General features: G+C 46.9%; 4 protein-coding genes across 4 annotated transcripts; 2 read left to right on the top strand and 2 right to left on the bottom strand.

The window, feature by feature from the left end:
- Positions 1-3,094: 3,094 nt before the first annotated feature.
- On the top strand, positions 3,095-5,812 carry EsH8_III_000277 (retropepsin-like aspartic protease; the record flags this gene model as incomplete). Its single annotated transcript, XM_083262002.1, has 1 exon — positions 3,095-5,812. The coding sequence occupies one exon, from the start codon at positions 3,095-3,097 to the stop codon at positions 5,810-5,812; it is 2,718 nt and encodes a 905-aa protein (XP_083122489.1).
- A 4,143-nt stretch (positions 5,813-9,955) lies between these two features.
- EsH8_III_000276 (uncharacterized protein) lies at positions 9,956-10,883 on the bottom strand (the record flags this gene model as incomplete). The annotated part of the gene is made up of 2 exons (XM_083262001.1): positions 9,956-10,702; positions 10,752-10,883. 2 exons carry the CDS (start codon positions 10,881-10,883, stop codon positions 9,956-9,958), a joined length of 879 nt encoding a protein of 292 aa, XP_083122488.1.
- Positions 10,884-11,482: 599 nt separating this feature from the next.
- Positions 11,483-13,372, top strand: EsH8_III_000275 (uncharacterized protein; the record flags this gene model as incomplete). The annotated part of the gene is made up of 1 exon (XM_083262000.1): positions 11,483-13,372. The coding sequence occupies one exon, from the start codon at positions 11,483-11,485 to the stop codon at positions 13,370-13,372; it is 1,890 nt and encodes a 629-aa protein (XP_083122487.1).
- A 5,103-nt stretch (positions 13,373-18,475) lies between these two features.
- EsH8_III_000274 (uncharacterized protein) lies at positions 18,476-19,399 on the bottom strand (the record flags this gene model as incomplete). The annotated part of the gene is made up of 1 exon (XM_083261999.1): positions 18,476-19,399. The coding sequence occupies one exon, from the start codon at positions 19,397-19,399 to the stop codon at positions 18,476-18,478; it is 924 nt and encodes a 307-aa protein (XP_083122486.1).
- Positions 19,400-19,843: the final 444 nt, after the last annotated feature.

The raw sequence follows: 19,843 nt of genomic DNA, 5'->3' as shown, positions 1-19,843 counted from the left end.
TAGACGCATTATAGCTAGTCTACTTAGTGCGTCTAGAACTACATTAAGCTTTTCTAGAATATAAAAGATCTTCAGCCTAAACTGCAAGAGGTAGTTTACTATATTTACTAGTTTAAGGTTTACCTTATTAAAGTCTATAGTCTTTAACGAGGTATAAGTAACAATCCTAACTATTACTACATGGTTAGTAAGGATGTTTACCTTATTCCTATTTAACTAGACTAATTTTCTAAGTTTCTTTACAGCCTAGACTACAGCTGCTACCTCTACCTTAGTAGTGCCGAAACGTTTTTCTACTGTTATAGTAGTCTGTAACAGGAAAAGTATAGGTCTAACGTGTTTCTATATAATATCCCTATTAGGGATCTTTACGCCATCCTATTCCTCATCCAGCTGGAACACTATAAGGCTGAACCTATTAAGACAAGCGTTAACTTTAAAAAAGAGGGGTTTCTTAAGGTTGTAGTAATATCTTACAGTTTAGTTATAAAGTTGGTTCTATAGGGCCTGCTATACCTTAAGCTCTAACTCTATTAGCTTAAACTTAGCTTTAGTAAAGCAAGCTGCCTGTATCGCTTAGGATAGTTCCTTAGGTAAGTCGCCTTTCTCCTGTATTTATACCTGCATGTTAGTTTTCTATTACTAAAGTAGTATAGTTATTACGTTATACTAGGGTATCCCGTAGCGTAACTATCCTAACATTCTAAGATACATCTTAAGTGCCTTAAGATTTTATAGGAACTCTAGTTTCTAGAATATAGCTATACGGTTATCTGTTTTCTAGATTCTATCTCTATCTACAACGTATCTAAGTAATTATATAGATAGGAACCTAATAAACGATTTTAAAGCGCTAATATAGATCTAGTTCTCATCTAATATTTACAGGACTACCTCTAGGTGCTAGAGGTGTTACTCCTCTAAGTTGCTAAAGATTATAATATCGTTAATATATACCTTAACAAAGTGGCGGTATTTATAGAATAGTCTATCTATAAATCGCTAGGTATAAGCTGAAGCATTCTTAAATCCCATTAAGACTACATTAAAGTACTTAAGTCCCCTAGGACTTATTATTACCATCCTGTCCCTATGTTTTAAGTATACGCTAAGTTAGTAGAAGAACTTAGATGTATTAAACATTAAGATTTGTTTCTTTCTATATAATACTCCTATAATATCCTTCTAGTTAGAGAGTAAGTATACGTCTAGAATTACCTACCTATTAAGGGGGCGTATATTACTAACTATACGGCCCTTATGTTTAGTCCCATCCTCCTTAAATTTCTATACGATAAACAGGGGATAAGCAATTACTACTAGCTGTATTATCCACCTGGCTTTTCTAGCTATATAGCGTTTATCTATATCCTTATTAAGGAATCTCTAGTCTTCTAGGCTAAGTAGGAATAGCTTAATATTCTGCTTCTAGTTCTATCATCCGTCTAGTAAGTTAATATACATCCTATCCTTATCCGGTATAAGAATTATCCTGTAATCCTTATATATATCGTTCTAATTAATTAACTCTAGAAGCTATAAGGTGAAATCCTTATCGTTAGTATATATTTCTACACCCAGCTTGCTTTTCTTTATTAGGTATATATATAGCTTTAATATACTATATAACGGTGGCTTTTAGTATGCTAGTAGTTAATCTATTAGCTGCTCCAGCTAGTAGATAGCATTTATAATGTTTTTAGGTATATCTATAAAGTTTATATATTCTATAGCAGCTATCTTATCTAGATTATCTTTATTAATTAGCTAGGCTACCTCTTTCCTACTGTATAAGACTAATCTTCCTAGCTTTACGCCCTAGCGTATGTATATTAGCCGGCCTAAAGTGTTAAAGATAGGTATACGCTATAGTATTGGAATGGGGCGGGGTTCAACCCACGCGGCCCATGCAGACATGTAGACAGCAGGGCCACTTTACCCCTGACTGCATCACCATCCTGTCTTTTCCTTAGTCATCAGCAGGTATTTAGACCTGATCAGAGCAGATTGAGCCTGATCAGACATCGGCGCACACCATCACATTAATACTCCTTTCTTTGCGTAATCTGGAGATCTTCTATGAATTCACTTGTGCGCGCGTGCGACTGTAGCGAAGGTGACCACTGAGCAACAAGGCAAACTCTCGACCCTCCCCGTACAGCCCAGAAAGTGTGATTGTCTGCTCAGAATAGGCCTGGTCAGGCCTATCTCTGACAGACAATTGACACTTCTGTTGCTCTGCGGACGGGAAGTCACTCTATGGTAGGCGGAACCTAGGGTGCGTGGTAGTCGCTGGGTGTGTTGTGGTGTTTTGCATCCATCCATCCCTACTATTCCACTTCAATGGTGCCTCGTGGCGGAATCGAACCACCGATCTTCTCATTACCAATGAGAGGTTGATAACCTCTTACACCACAACGACAAACCAAATTCTTTGGCGACAAGATGAATCTGATCTGATCAGAGGAAAACCGACATGTGCGACTACTTCAGGAGAAGACATTTGACCCTGAAACGATACTGATTGATTGACTGATTGATTCGGTTGACCGACATTTCCTTGGCCCCTGTCAATCTGTGTATTGAAGTAAGGTTGCAAGGAAGTTGAGTCAACTGCCGAACGAAAATGATTGACACACCGACATCGTTTGGCCCCCCGGATATTGCGGGATATGAGCTAAACCGCATTAGTTTCACGGGGGACGGCCAAATTGTATCTGGACTCCAGATTCAAATGAATATTGGCCTGATCAGGGGCAAAATATTGACATTAAGCGAAAATACGAGAAGGCGGAGTGGGGCGGTAACAATTAAGCATCAGCGGACTGTGGTAAAGTTGGGTCTTGGACTCATCTACATTCCCTGGTGTCGAGACATCGTGACCGCCTCACTTCAATTGACTTCGAGATGGGCGGAAAACATCGGAATAGGCCTGATCAGGCCAATTCTAATGGGGGTAGCCGTCTTTGCGAAAACTACAAAAGGAATTGTCGAAACCGCCATCCGAAAAAGGGGGAACCATTCGAAACATCACGAACAGCAACAACGACAAGATCACTCCGCACAATACCAGGATTGCCCTTGTGGCCGAAAGATGGGCGATAACGCGTTGCCCATTCCTGATCAGGCCACAGCGGCGACGACGGCTTCCTCAAGCGCAGCGCCTACCGAACCGGGCAGCTTGCACTCATTTACCGGTTGGAGGGAACCTGGGCCTCAGATTCCTGACGAAGGAAGCGACAACCTGGACGAGATACCAAGAACTCCACCGCTTGTAGAACCTACGACAGTGCCAGAAATGGCATCGACGCCCGTCGGGTCTGATCAGGCCGGAATGGCCATAATGATGGCTCAATTTGCCCAGATACTCAAGAATACCATTGAGGGGGGAAGCAGAAGGTCTGCCCCTGGTATCAAAATGCCAGCCCCTGGAACCACTGGAGCACCTACATTTGATGGTTGCAATGTGTCGGAATTCGTGGAAAAGTTCGAAGCACTTGCTGGACTATCCCGTTACTCTGAGAAAGACATGGCTACTGCGTTCCCATGGTATTTGCCAGAAGAACATAGAGCAACTGTGAAAAACGTGGTTGCAACTGGCGATTGGGAGGCAGTAAAGACCTTCATGATCGACACATATGGGCCACTCGATGAAGAACTTGTCCTTAGGCCCAACAAGCAGCTTAGGGACCTGATCAGAGGACCCCTAATCCAGGATGATGATCTAACGACGGCTGCAACACTGTTCCAAAAGATTGACAGTGTCAAGGCTAAGGCAAAAGCGAGGGGCAAGTCTGTGATCTCTGACCCTGAGCTTATTGAGTTGGTTGCCAAGAGGTTTACAGAGAATGCCTTCACACAAGTGGCCCAACAACTAGGCATGAAGCCTGGGGATCTGTTTGAAGAAGGACGGTTAAGCTCCTTTAAGCCGGCGATGCTTTCCTGGATTAGTGGAAAGGCTAGGTATAAAGGCGCGTTTGGCGACACTCAAGAGGAAGCAGCCGCCCCGCCCACTTCAACGACAACCAGGAAAACGGTATCCAGGCCTGATCAGGGTAAGACCAGCCCGAAAACGGTACCAGAACGGAACGACGTTACTCTACAGGGAAATCCGTCCCTCGATCACCTGGCGGCCCAGATGCAAGCTCTGACTCTGGCTCTCCGAACATCGGGTCTTCCGCCGGTTAAAGCATACACCACCAGCACTGCAACGCGTGGTGAAGCCAACTACGGGGGATTCCGAGGAGACGCTGGTCCGAACAGTTTCAGGAAGCCCGGATTCGTGCCCGGCCACCCAGACAGATGCTGGTATGATGGGTGTGACTCCCGAACTTTCTGGAGGTGCCCGCAGCTCCTTGAGGACAAGAGTGCCGGTCTGATCGTTTATCAGGACAACTGTTACAAATATGGCCTGATCAGATCGTCATCCCCAGATATAACGGAAGTCCCTGATTCTGTGATTTGGGATGCAAGACGTAGCTTCCAACCGGACCGCCCCGCTGTGCTGGCCCACATTGCCAACAACGCAAGATACCCAGGACCATCAGCTGCGGCAAGAACCATCTTAGACAACGACGTCGGGCGACCAATGTCTGCCACTGTGAAATCTATGGCCCCTGAGTTGCCTACTGTTGGTGTCCGGGCGGTTAAGGCGTGCCTCCAGCCTTTGCAGACACACACCAGCGTGCTTGCAACTTCATACGCTAAAATTGATGCGGCGACAAGGTCTCAAGCACAATGGAACAAGCCTGATCAGACTAGAATCCTGAAATCCCCCTTGGCAGGGCGAGTTGAAAAGTCGAAATGGACACCGAGGCGAAACAGCAACACCGACCGGCCACGCGAGCACATGCCAAGCAGGCCTGATTCTCCGGAAGTCGAAATGATCTTACAGCCTACTCGTGAAGCATCTGTAGAAACGATAGACCTTCCGAGCGTAGGGCAGTCTGATCAGGTCAGACTCGATGAGAATTCGGCTGCTGCACTCGCTGTCACCCGGAAATTGACAGGATCAGTAACTATACCCTTTGAAGTTGCTTTTTCTGTATGGCCGGCTTTCAAGCAACACATGCTGGCCTCCGCCAGGCAGTTGCTTAACGATAACGGGTACCGGGATATCTTTCTCAAGGCGCCGGATGGGCTCTTAAGCACAGCAAAGCCGTCTAACAAAGAGGCTGCTGAAGCTATCATGCGTAAGTATGAGGAAGAACGTCATGCATTCAACCAAAATACCACGCAGGTTAAAGCAATGTATGCTGTTGACCCCAAACTGATCGACAAACTTTCGCCAAACTTTGTGATGCCACATCTGGTCCTTGAGGTTTCTGTAGGAGGAGATACGCCTGATCAGAACGCGAAGATTCAGGCCATCCTGGATACAGGAGCGGAAGCCAACATCCTCAGCCGATCGTACGCTACCAAGCACAACCTGCTGACGACGCCTACAATGATGGGAATGCAGACGTTTACTCCTACTGCTGCTGGGAGATCTGACTTTGACGGCGCGATGTGTGGATGGGTTTGGGTTGGCGAATATAAGATCCCCACAACGCTCTTTATCGCTGATGATCGAGCGACTACCGATCCGTTGCTTCTAGGCGGCCCCTTTCAGGTGCATTCTCGTCTCAATTTCGAGTATGATGAAGACCTGATCAGCGCCGTCCTGACCTCTGGAACCACAAGGCTACACATTCCAGTAGGTTTTATCAACCTTGGAAGTGCAGGAGATTTCAGCTCCTACTTCCCGCAATGGGATAAGTATGTAGAGGATTTCGCTGCCGCCCCCACTCCTCCGCTCAGCCAGGGAAACTAGAACCCAGCAGCGATACCGGGACGCGTGCTGGAAGGAAGGAATACCCCGGGCTGGAATTAGAGGAAGACGACGAGGAGGTGATCCCGTTAGACGACGAAGACTTCGCCAAAGTGTTCAGAGTAATTGCCCAAGAAACACTCGGACCGGTCTTGGGAAACGTGCGGAAGACGATGGATAAACTTGGGCGGCATTCCCCTGACTGCACCGACTGCCAAACACCATCTGGGCATCGATGCACGCCTGATCAGGCCTATCCAAAGATTTACACGACAAAAGCTGCAAAAAGGAAAGACAAACGCGCAGCGGAAAGATGGATCAACTCCATCGTCACGACAGCAAGAGAAACAGAGGCAGCATGGGATCGGTGCCAATCACGTATTGAGAACCGACGAGTTATTAATGCTATGAACCGAAAGCAACCTACGCCTGATCAGGCTACAGTCAAAGCTTACACCATGTACAAGACAAAGGATAAGAAAATCAACCCGATTGATGACGAACCATCAGATGGCACTACCCCTGAAGGCGACCCCTTATGGAAAATCAAGAATCTCCAGGAGGCTAAGAGAAGGATGATTCGAGACAACAGTCCTTACTCTGGCCTGATCACGCCAAAGTTCTCTGATATCGAACAAGGATCGCGGCTTACGCCTGAGCGTCTTGGAGATATACTTGCGACTGTTGAGCACCTACTGCCAAATGAAAGGGAGCTCCTCCAGCAGATCCTATACAACCGAGAAAAGGCTCTAGCCTGGGAATTCAGCGAGTGTGGGAGTCTGGATCCAAAGGTGGCTCCTCCACAGACGATCAAGACAGTACCGCATAAGGCCTGGCGAGCAAAATCGATACCGATTCCGAAGGGTCTTGAAGACCGGGTTCTACAGATGCTCCGTGACCGGATCAGGCGAGGCGTATTAGAAGAAAGCCATGCGGCTTACAGGAACGCTTGGTTCTTGGTCATGAAAAAGGACGGGAATATGCGCCTGATCAACTCGGCCACAAAGATGAATGGGGTCACCCTGCGAGATGCCTTCGCGCCACCAGGGGTCGACAAGTTTTCAGAGGACTTCGCTATGTGCCAGATGATTTCCTTGCTGGATTTTTATTCTGGGTATGATCAGGTTCCGCTGGACGTGCTGAGCAGAGATTTAACGACTTTCGCGACACCGCTGGGATTATTGAGAATGTGCACTTTGCCACAGGGGGCAACAAACTCGGTAGCACAGTTCATGCGGGTCATCACGAGAATCCTATATGACCTTATCCCTCACTGCTGCCGGCCTTTTCTAGACGATATAGCTATCAAGGGCCCTGTTTCAACGTACAGCAACGAGGAATTACCTGATCACCCTGGAATACGGCGGTTCGTCTATGAGCACCTTCAGAATGTCGACAAAGTTCTGCTCAACGTGGAGTTAGCGGGATGCACGATCGCAGGAGGCAAATCTCAATGGTGCCAGCTTTCGGCTGTTATCGTTGGATATCTCTGTGGATCAGGGGGACGCAGACCTGATCAGGCCAAAGTCATCAAAATCCTCGAGTGGGCGGCATGTGAGAACGTTGGGGACGTCAGATCATTTCTGGGAGTAGCTACGGTGTACCGCTCTTGGATTGAGGACTTCGCTACGAAGTCTGCCCCACTGCTCCAATTGATCCGAAAGAATGCACCATTCGTTTGGGGACCTGATCAGATCAAGGCCATGGATGACCTCAAAGCAGCTCTGACAACCAACCCAGTCCTGATCAGCCTTGACTACAGCCCAAACGCTGGTTTAATCATCATTTCAACAGATGCGAGCCTACGAGGTTGGGGCGCAGTACTGAGCCAGATGATTACTGGTGGGCGGGCAGTAGCAAGGTATGAGAGTGGTATCTGGAGAGGCCCAGAGCTAAGCTACGATTCTGGAAAGCTGGAATTGAGAGCTGTTCTGATGGCCTTAAAGAAGCTAAGGGGATACATCTATGGGGTGAAATTCCTACTAGAGACTGACGCCCAAGTCTTGGTTGCCCAGCTCAACGGAGGAGCAAGTGATCTCCCTGGCGCACTGATTACTCGCTGGATCGCCTGGATACGGCTTTTCGACTTCGACGTCAAGCACGTACCGGGGACGAAGAATACTGCTGCTGATGGGCTCTCCCGCAAGCAACCAGGCCCGTCTGATCTGGCGGAAGCAGAAGATCCTGAAGATATTGAGGGTTTTGTTGACGCCAACATCTTTGAAGTAAAAATCTTCCTTGCCAAAGCATACGCAACAACCATGAGGAAGACTGCCACAAGGATCCCCCACAATTCGGATCTCTACAACCTGCCAGTAGAATGGCTCCCATCTGATCAGGTCTGGTCAGACGAGACTCGCCAGATTGTCTTCCATTTACGCACACTGCTTCGACCAGACGGTATTACAGCCAACCAATATGCAAAGTTCAAACAGAAAGCCTGGATGTTTATGGCAGCCCACGGCCGTCTCTTCCGGAGACCAACTAAGAACTACCCGATGCCAAGACTGGTCGTTGACGATTCTGATAAGCGCGATGACCTGATCAGGACAGCCCATTGCGAATCAGGACACCGGGGACGCAACGCGACGTTCCACAGACTTGCCCAAAGATACTTCTGGCCAGATATGTACCGAAGGGTTCAAGAAGTGGTAGCCTCATGCCCAGGCTGCCAATTCGCCCGATCAGGCCGAAAAGACGATCGCCACATTGGTACGCTAGTCGGCGGCTTGCCATTCACAAGGGTTAGTCTTGACATCCAATGGATCGGCAAGTGGGCATGCATCGAGGCACGCTGTATGTTGACGGGCTGGCCAGAGGCAAGGCAGTCTCTTACAGCAACGTCAGAGGTGGTAGCTAAGTTCCTGTTTGAGGATATTATCTGCCGGCATGGGGTCTATAAGGAGCTCCTTGTGGATGGAGGATCAGAAAATAAGGGGTGCGTCGACGCGCTCAACGCGAAATACGGAGCGAAGAAAAAGGTTATTTCAGCCTACAACTCAAGAGCCAACGGACTCAACGAGAAGGGTCACCAGCCTATTGCCCATGCTCTACGGGTCTGGTCAGGCGGAGGAACGAAGAATTGGGGCCCAATTCTTCCCTTGACACTGTTTGCGGATAGGACAACAATCCGGGCGCCAACTGGGTTCACCCCCTTTTATCTTGTCTGTGGCTATGAGGCCATTACACCAATCGATGGAACAACGGTGACTTGGAGAGTCCTCGACTGGGGACGAGTCACAAATCAGGAGCAGGAACTCCTCACCAGGCTGCGAGCCTTTGAGCAGCTGGATGAAGACCGACGTCTTGCTATTGAACGAGTCAACAAGGTTCGATCTGATCAGGCTAAACGTTTCAACGAACGCCATGCCCGTACCCTGAGAGAATCGAAATTTGAACCTGGAGATATGGTCTTACTCTTTGACGAACAGAGGGCTATAGACAAGTCTAAAGACAGAAAACTCCACTACAGATGGACAGGACCGCTTAGAGTGAAATCTGTATCTGATCAGTCCTCATCCTACCGACTGGAGACACTCTCTGGGGAAGAAATTACACGGGCAACATATGGTGGTCACAGGTTGAAGAAATTCATTAAGACCCCCGAGGGATTCTGGGAGCCAGAGGACCCAATGTGGGCTGCGAAGGAACTCCAGAACGCGATTTCAGAAGTCTTCCTATCTCCCCCCTCTGCTAACCCGTTCGACTTGGGATTGATGAACAGCCCTGATCAGGGCGAACACACACCAATTACGCGATTACGGGCGAAGGAACTCGAATGGGCGCAAGAACGACAAAAACTGGAAGATGAAATCACTGCCTGGAACCAACAACATGGCACCTTAGTTGTTGACCTTTCAAATTCTGGCCCAAAGGATAAGGATCAGTACATCGCCATGGATTAAGCTTCTTCTGATCAGGCCTACGCATAAGCTGCAACCTTTGTTCCCATTGCGTGTTCTATGGAAAAGTATCTGCCTGCACTCCCTGGCCGCCAGACACTTGGGGACGAAGACGGTGGAACACCCAATGTCAGAAAGCCACCACCCAAGTCAACCATGAAAACCCAATATCAACGACCTCTACCCCCCCAAACCCATATGATCTAAAAGCATGCCTACAGGCTCAAGAGACGCCTGATCAGCCCTAAGCACTATCCTCCTCAACCGCCCAGATATCGTTTATCTCATACTGAGTACCGACGTACACAGAGGGGATAAGGTCGGATTTGCCATACTTGGCGCGCTGCTGCTCCACGATGAGAAGGAGATCGGCTTGATGAATCTGAATCGAGTTGACTGAGGGGATGTTGTATGGAAGAGCTGAAGGAACTCCACCACCGTCAGCACGACGAGTGCCATTAGGAAGGCGGGCTCCATAGCCGAAGCGGCGGTAGAAGTCGTCGTCACGGAAGCAACAGTTGGCGGCAGTCTCGTGATACAGGCAGTTAGAGCAGGCGTTACCGAATTCATTCGGAAGGGAGACGCATTCCCAGAAAGGAGCCATGACTCGGCCCTGATCAGGCTTGGCTGGATCGACCGAGAGAGTTCGCCAGCGGTCCTCGCAGCAGTGGCAAGGAACGGAGTTGCGGCCGCCGAAGGCATGAGTGAGAAGAGCATGAGAAGCTTGCTGGCGACCGTTGAGCTTCCAAGCAAGCAGGCCGAATCCACCCTCATGAGTGACGCTGACGAAGACGCGACGCTTGAATGTGCCTGATCGGGAGTATTTCTTGACGATAGACCAAGCGTGCTGACCACCTGGAAGGGCCTGCCAAAACGCGGATGCGACGTCTCCACGAGTCTGCTTCTTGAGAACGGCATCGGCAAACTGGACCTCAGCATAAAGCTTGCCGTACGGATCTTCCAGCTTACGCCAGACGAGGGAAGTGGCGATCTAGACCTGATCAGCTCTATCTAAGACGAATGGCATGAAGGGAACTTACCAGAGTCATGGTGGGACCAACGGGGATGAAGGTCGCGTTGATAGGCTCATCACGAAAGAACCACGGGAAGGCTGCTTCTTCAGGAACACGTCGGCGATGAACGACCTTGCCAGTCTTGCGGGGACGAGACATATTTGCGGTTGTATCTCTGATCAGGCCTGAAGTTGAGAAAGATGTGGGATTTTCAGCTGGCTGCTGAAGAAAGGTCGTTTGGAGTGGATGGTGGAAGAAGGAAAAGTTGGAATCAGGAATCAAGGGAAGAATCTGCTCTTTTATTCTCTGGCTGGAGAAGAGAGTGAATCACAGGGAAGAATCGAGATGGCAAGGGAGTTGCTTCCTTTGTTGCCTGGTGACTTCACCTTTGACCCATTCACTGCAGATGCCTACGATCAGATGAAAAGGAGGAACAATTCACAGGCTCCTTCTGCCTGGTCACTGAATCACTACCCTTTCTGAGATCCATATAAGTAGGGACCTTTTGCTCTGGTCAACCTATCCCTCTTTTCAACCACACAACAATTCGACCAACCAACAGAGCAACTGACAACCAACAACCGCTCAACACCCACAACCATTGCACTTCACCCTCTTAACTTTTTCTTCTCTTTTCTTCATTTTACACCTGATCAGACCTCCCTTGTCACCTCCCAATAGCAATTAACAACAATTGCTCCTTCCCAGAAACAATACCACTTTCCCCGTCTCACACAACTCGCACCCACCTACCCATCATGTCTCAACGACCCTCTGGCAGAGACAGCACTCCCCAGGATCGCGGAGTCACCCCAGGCGTCTTCTCGTCTCGCGGAACTCCTGCTATCCCTGATCCTGCCACACCCGGCTTCGTGAGAGGCAAGCCCAAGCCAGGCAACGAATCAAGCGATGACGAACTTTCACCTCCGCCAGACGTTGTGGTTACGCCTGATCACCTCAAAGCGAGCCCAAAGCTACCAGTTCAGCAAGAGAACGCCCCTCCCACTGCAGAACAATGTCAGATACCCAGTCAGGATGGCCGCACAAACTTCTGGAACGCAGGACATCTGGAGAGACTTGTCCAGTTTCACCGCAATGCTGGACGCAACGGCAATCGTACTTTCCAGCCTGATCAGAACAAGCCGCAGCCGAAGGACCCAAAGAAATCGCAATATCTCTTGCCGGAAGGAATAAACCCAATGGCTGGACTCCCGAAGCCTGTTGGTACACCCATGGACCCCTACATGCCTAAACAGAACCCCAACCCGAGAGAGAACGGCAACGCTCCAGCGCCTCCCTGGGTGATCCTCAACAACAGCGACAGTATGGCGCAACTCAAGACTCGCTTCCCGCATGCGTCTATGCCCGACCAGCATCGAGCTGCCCTCTACAACATGCAGGGACACCTGATCAGGCGTGAATGGTTGCAGACAGACAATCTAGAAGCAGCTGTATACTTGAGCTTGGCGGATGGGGAAATATTCTTTTCGAATGTGGTCACCTGCGCCTGGTCAAACAATCCTGCCGACCCATTCCCTCAAGTTCGCTCGGCCAATAAGAAGATGGTCTGGAAGAGCGATATGGTTGTGTTTATTACAACCCACGGCGACCACTTCACTGGGCTGGTGGTCAACCAGTCAAGTGGAGGCGTTTTCTGGTATGATAGCCAGTGGATCTCTGAACAGTCTGAGAGGAGATTCTGCTCCGATATGAACAACCTATTCAAGTGGTATGAGCAGATTGGCGCTCCTCCCAACCTGATCAGGTGTATGCGAGCAACTGCTGGCGTCGTGGCAGGACCTCAGCAGCGAGACGGATGGTCCTGCGGCCTCTATGTGGTTGAGTGGATTCGGGCCCTAGGCCGAGAAGGCATACTGAACTTCATGGACTCGCCTATCTGGGCTATGGTGCGAAACATTGAGCCTGTGCGACAGCAATGGATCAACTGGATCACATTGGAGTTCTGCACCGACGTCAACCGGGGACAAGGACTACGCCCAGGGCCCCATATGAAGATTGGCCCCTACACTCAGAAGTTCCTCAAGGACGCTGCGAAAAGAGCTGCAGAATCAGGCCAACCTGATCAGGCGAACGATGAGCTCATTATCCAGGAGGACATCTACGAATCATCTCCGCGACTCGAGCAGCGAGGACCCTTTGGACCGGCGAATCCTCCGGCTCCTCCGCGACTGCAGAGCCGATCTCCGGGCCCACCTCAGCCTCCGGTTCAGCCACCAGCTCCGGCGCGCCCGACGTACCCCGCCTGCCCTATCAACCTGGGCGAACTCACCAACGTATCTTCCAGCGCGTACATGGTCAATGAAGGAAAGCGCAGGGTGCTTGCAGAGGAGCACGCACGCCTGATCAGCGTTAGGAAGGACAGGGAGGATCGCGGTATGGTCCGGATCGGTCAGTACTCTGAAGAAGAATGGGTGGAGAGATTCGACAACCCATTTGAGGTTGTGGCCTCCGAAACAGCTGCATGGGCGCCCTTCTTGCCGCCCACACGTCAGGAGGATTGGGAAGGATTGGAGCGATGGGAGGAAGGTCTTGAATGGAATGATCACATGGACCGGCTTCAGCGCGAGGAGGAACGCAGAGCGCAGCGGGAGCAGCCCACTGGCCGGTATTCTCTACGCCAACGTTGAATCAGGTCTGATCAGACATAGCAGGATTGGTTTCTTTAGTCATTTGGCAATTGTTTTAGGCGTTTGGGAAAACAAATTGGGGGACGATTGGAATGGGGCGGGGTTCAACCCACGCGGCCCATGCAGACATGTAGACAGCAGGGCCACTTTACCCCTGACTGCATCACCATCCTGTCTTTTCCTTAGTCATCAGCAGGTATTTAGACCTGATCAGAGCAGATTGAGCCTGATCAGACATCGGCGCACACCATCACATTAATACTCCTTTCTTTGCGTAATCTGGAGATCTTCTATGAATTCACTTGTGCGCGCGTGCGACTGTAGCGAAGGTGACCACTGAGCAACAAGGCAAACTCTCGACCCTCCCCGTACAGCCCAGAAAGTGTGATTGTCTGCTCAGAATAGGCCTGGTCAGGCCTATCTCTGACAGACAATTGACACTTCTGTTGCTCTGCGGACGGGAAGTCACTCTATGGTAGGCGGAACCTAGGGTGCGTGGTAGTCGCTGGGTGTGTTGTGGTGTTTTGCATCCATCCATCCCTACTATTCCACTTCAGTATGTAATAGTCTACTATTACTTTAAGAAGGAACTTGTAGGTAGTATAGAACGTATATACAGCAGGTATACTATCGGTTGCTTCCTTTATAGGGAGTAGGATAAAGTCTACTAGAACCAAGTAGACTACCCCTACTAGTATTATTAAGTTTACTACAGCTGTAACTCTATAGATTACTAGAAAGCAGGACTTAATAGTTGCTAGTATGTTTATCCTTTAGGCCGAGCGGAGTGTAACTAACTTCTTGTTGAAGTCTACTACAACGCTGTAGTCGTTATAGAATAGTATCCTAAGGAGAAGTTTAGCTTCTAGGCTATTAACTAATCTAGTAGTAATTATAATATAAGCTATTACGTTAGTATTATAGATAATCTCTAGGAGGTAGAAGTTAAATATAGCTACCTTATTAACTTTAAATGAAGAGTTAACTGCTTTTATTACCTGTAGCTCTATCGGATGGATCTAAGCCTTTTTAGCAAACTAGGATACCTACTACCTGTCTGCAAGAATTATAGATGCTCCTGTATTAATACAGATAGAGTAGTCTTTACCGTTAGGGTCTGTCTGTACGTTAATTTAGAGATGTATTTATTAGCAGCATTGCCTCTTAGGGTTGGGTTACACTAGGGCTTTAAGAATCTATCCTTTTAAGATTATAAAGTTGGCGGAGTTTCTAAGAGTAATCTTAAGTAGGCTGTAAGTACTGTCTATAGCTAATATAGCTTTAGTATCTCCCTCTACGCCTTATAGGTAATCCTCTATATTAGTCTATAGAGGTATATCGTCTAGTGCTAATATCTCTAGTTGTAGTATAGGTTTGTTTTATTAGGTATTAGTTTTTAGTTTATCCGTCTAGTTAATAGTTAAATCTACTAGGTTATACTTATTGTCGTTCTTAAGATCTCCCCCTATTATATTAAGTGTATATCCTTTATTAATAAGTTTATTAATACGTTCGTCTTAGTCCTTATCGTCTTCCTATACTACCTATACGTAATCTATATTATATCTATTCCTTTAGCAGTATAATATATATCTACAGCTATTACCCTAGTTGTTCTAGTAGAATAGGCGTCTATCCTGCTATAGCTGGTACCGTTACTATAGTTTATTATACTGGTTGTCTTAAGGTTGCTGTTCCATCCCTACGTTTCCGTATTAGGTGTAGTATCTAGCATTATTATCCTGTATCTACTGCGTTTTAACTCTGTTTGGTTGCCGTTTAGTATTATAGTTGTTATTCCACCTTTTACGTAGTTAATCCCTACTATAAGGGTAGCTTCCGGTATACTAGTCCTAGTCTTATCTAGCGCCTTAGTATACTTCCTTTAAGGAAGTTGTAGTATAGTAATCTTTACTTTCCTCCGTACTAACAAATACGGATCTAATAGGGGCCGCTAAGTAGGCTTTCTAGATAGCCTTCTAGCGTTCCTCTACCAGCATGAGGAAGGAGTTAATAGTATCTGTTGCTGTTAGCTTATAGAGGAATTATTAGAATATAGGGGTAAGGTTTTAGTAGAACTAGGTTAACTACTAATATAGCTATAAGTCTCCTTATGCCCTTACGTATTTAAAATAGTCCTAAGTAAATAACTATAGGTCCCTATTACTATATATTATAGCTATTGTAAAGTAATATTTCTAGAACTACTTTTCTATATCTACTAGTAAAGGTCTAAACTAAAGTCGGATTTATTTCTAAATTACAGCCTATCCTCTAGCCCTTAGGTTGTTCTTCTCTAAGTCTAGCAGCTGGAAGTCCCACTAGTTACAGGCAGCTCCTTAGAGATAAAGGTGTATATTGCTGTATAGCTAGTAGGCCTCATCTAGGTCTACTGTATATAGGTTAACGCCTTGTATTTAAGTTTCAACTTCTTAGTGTACTATCACCCTATTATTAGTAAATATAGGGTTAGTTCTATATCTTCTTATATTAGCATCCAGGTAGAAGTAACTAATAGCCGGGTTTACTATTATATATAGTTAGTAGGGTGTAGTTAATATCCTTAAAGCTGGGGTTGTTTTTAGGGCTTCTATAAGTACTTAAATAAAAGAGTAGATTACTATATTCTAGCTGGCTTGCTGGTTTAAAATAGCTGTAGGGTATATATTTATCCTCTAGTATTACAGGTTATACGGCGTGTAACTTGTATATTACTAGGAGTAGGGCGGGGTGTTTTATTATACCTATATAGGTGTTATTAGATATAGTAGTAGATGTTACCTAACTATCCTATCTAAAGGCATACTAGCTGGTCCCGCCTAGTGCTAGAGTAGCAGTATGCTGTTAGGTATAGGGGGTTATACTAGGGGATATTACCTGTAGATATTAGGATACATCCCAGGTGGAAGGTTAAAATTCTAGTATACTATGTTTAGTATATAGGCTTATCTCTAGTATTAGTGTAGACCTAGTAGGGGTTGCTAAAAACCTTACTAAGGGTATAACTTATATTCCTATTAGGCCTAGGTTGTTATTAGATATTACTCTAGAAGTCCTGGGAGTAGTCCTAGGGGTGTATTATAGGGCCCTTACTGTTAAAGCGGTTGTTTGTAATATCCCTTAGATAAATCAGGAGGTTAGGCTGTAGGGATAGCGTAATCTCCTTAACTTGTTTAAGGGGGTCTTACGGGTTTCTTTCCTTTTAAGGAGGATGCCTCCAACTAGGGGTTCTAGAGTGTAGTTATTAGGATTACTATAGTTACTTCGTCTAGTAGAATAGGGGGCGGTTTTTAAGGTGGGAGCGGTTCCTGTATCTGTTGTAGTCCTAGGGGTGTTGTCTGTTCTTCTGTATAAGAGGTCTACAAGTTTATACAACTAAGGGCTGGCAGTAGTGTGTATTTATAAAGTTGTACGTTAAGAAGAGGGTCTTTCCGTACTGCTTGTATAAGTCTAATTACTATACGTATTATTAACGTTACTACCTATAAGTTGCTATTATATCCTGCTAGGAGTTAGAATCCGTTTTCCTACTCTTCCTTTATATATATTAGTTAAGAGGCTAAGTCTTAATCTAGTGTATACAGTCGTTAGGCGTCTTTAAGGAAAAATTAATTAAGTTCCTATACGTATAGATCTTATAGATTCACCTGTTGCTAGGCTGTAAACCTGCAGCACTCTTTAATATACCCTAGTGTAATAAATATAGGGTATATATATTAAGGTCGATTAGAATTAGGGTCCTTCTCGTAACTAGTTACAAAAAGAAAATTCCTAGTGTTATAAGAGGTCGTACTACTACTTGTTATAGTCTTTCTAGCAGCCGTTCCGGATCTACTAGAAGGGGTAAGACTATCGTAGGAACGGGATTGATCCCGGAGGGATTATAAGATGTTGCAAATAGAGGGTTAACGTAAATCAGGCAAATAGAGCAGAAAGGACCAAACAACACAAGCAGCAAAGTAAAAGCTAGGTATAAGCAAAGTAATATCTTCAAGGTTGAACCCCCCCCCATGGGTTCTGGCGTGTATCTGTCTATATACACCGCGGTCACGTGTTCCATCACGTGTCCTATGCCAAGCCTGGTTGACTTAGACGAAAAGACGTTAACACCTATGCTATATAACTCTTTGCTTTTTGGTTAGCCTCCTGCTACATGGTAATCTGAGCAATTCAGAATTCGCCACGCATCTGTTGCCAGATACAATTCAAGCTACCAATACAATGTGTGTTATGATTCTCTGTCTTGTCTGTTCTGTATCCACGCCAATTGCTTGTGGCATAATATTCCCGGGCGGAAGCGCAGAGTCATCAAAACCCTTGGTATCTGGCTTCAGAATCCTCGATTCGTTATATAAGACTTCCAACGCATACCGCCCTTCCATTATCCCAGATTTGATTGCTACTTACTGAACTATCACTACATATGGCTTCGGTGGGCATCAAACCTTAATGAAGCATGTCAGCGTTCTCACCTCGGTAGACACCACAGGCTTGAACATCCGTAGCTGTTACTACCATAGAATCTGCCAGCTTTGTGGAGCCGAAGAATAAAAATATAGCAGAGAATACCATAGTGAAAATGGTTTTGAGTCAGGAAACCTCCATCGGGAGTAGCCTAGGCATAATCCCGTAGTGAGGTGGCCGTGGGTCTTTGTCAGTTCTTGCTTCTCACATTTTATGTCCAAAAATCATTCCGTTTTTTGTTCATGCCAGATTCTACGTGGCTTTCAGTGAAGATTCGTTACACAAAACTGATTATGAAGTAAAAAATACACGATAAGCCAGTGTAACGCTTTGAAAACTCCTTTGACAAGTCGAGTAGTTTAGGAATAAATGAGTAGTGTATTTCTTTTTAAGCTAAATGTAGGCTAGAGGCCGATAACGCACGAGTGATCCAAGGATGAAAAGCTGTCTGAAAAGAGAGTTCAACGGCACGTTGAACCAATATCATGACCAGGTCGACGGGTCAGTGCCAGGCGACGAACCCGGGTCCGTCGCCAGCGTTGTCATTATCTGCTCATCGCCCAATTGTTCTCAATACAGGCCCTCATTAGAAAACTCTGCAGATCGTCGATGAGTAGCGGCACCCAAATATTAGGAAGCTTATTTGGCTGGCAGGCACTCCAAGAGTAGAGCCCTATCCCTCTGCAACGCCGCCTCAAGTGGCGTGAATGGTATTCCGAACTTGTCCTGGACATCTTTGGCGGCGACCGAAGTCCAGCTGAAGTCCTTGATGCTTGACAATTGTTGGAATTTCTGGCCGAAGACGCTGATGCCCATCTCCTCCACCTCTTCAGGAGTTCGTTTGATAGCTTGCACTTCTCTGCCGCTGACTCTGACGAGGACGTCACGTACTTCTTCAATGGTGAGTTGCTCGTTTCCAAGATCAATCTCCTGGCCAGCAAACTTGGTCGGGTTCTGGAAAGCCGCCGCAGCGTACTTTCCCAGGTCATTTGCATCAGTGAAAGGCATCGTGGAACCTTCTTCGAGAAGGTGGTCTAAAACTCCGTGAGTTGGAAGGCGAGGGAAGTTGCCCAGAGCACCTGGCAAGAAAAGGTCGAAATGGATGACTGCCGGCCGAAGAATCGTGTAAGCTTGGAATTCTCCAGCTCGAACTATTTCCTCGACAGTCGCCTTGGAGGTCCAATAGTGGTGCAGTTGGATCGCCTTGGTCGCATCGTTATCCCACATTTCCTTCTTTGATGTGGCGTGGGTCGTGGATGCAACAATGCTTTCAACGCCTGCTTTCTGACAAGCTTCGACGATGGTTTTGGCTTGTAGAGCTTCTAGTCCCGGGATGGGGAAAGTGTTTAGGAAAACTCCTTTGCATCCTTGCGCCGCTCGAAAGATATCCTCGAAATTCTTGCTTTCTCCTTGGAAGAGAGTGACACGTGGGTCTTGCAAGATGGGCGGAACTTTCTGAAGGTCGCGTACCACCGCGTGGATTTTGGCACCCGCTGCAAGCAAGTGCGAGATAACCCAGCGGCTTTGCTGGCCAGTTGCTTGCGTGATGAGGTAGGTGGCCATGTTTGATGTTTGTTATAGATGAGAACAGAAAGTTGTATAGTTGGTGCTTGGAAGGGTGAGAGGGTAATTGAGGATGAGGCTTGTGTACTCGAGATGGAATATCTACATGAATAAGTCGAAAACGAGGAATTTATATTCAAGTCACGGTCACACGAGTATCTCACAACAGCATTCATATTTCTAATCAACAACTAGTTGACGTATACTGATGATATGTTGGCGCCTAGGATTTGCGATTTGTGGCACGTTGTGATGGAGGGAAGTGAGATCCAAAATAAGCTAGTGGCTCAAAGAGGTTAAGCGGGGATATGCACACAGCTCTTAGGCTCGATAAAAGTTGCTTCGTGTGGGGTAATAATCGGTAGATGGCACAGACTGGGGTCCCTTTGGTTATGTAGGTTTCGGGCAAGCTGACAAATGACTGGATTCGGCTGCCTCGCCGAC

Source organism: Colletotrichum jinshuiense, chromosome 3 (assembly GCF_051148585.1).
Source record: "Colletotrichum jinshuiense chromosome 3, complete sequence".
NCBI classification, from domain to species: Eukaryota; Fungi; Ascomycota; class Sordariomycetes; order Glomerellales; family Glomerellaceae; genus Colletotrichum; species Colletotrichum jinshuiense.
The sequence above is the reverse complement of the archived record's forward strand: the minus strand, read 5'-3'. Positions and strand labels throughout refer to the sequence as shown.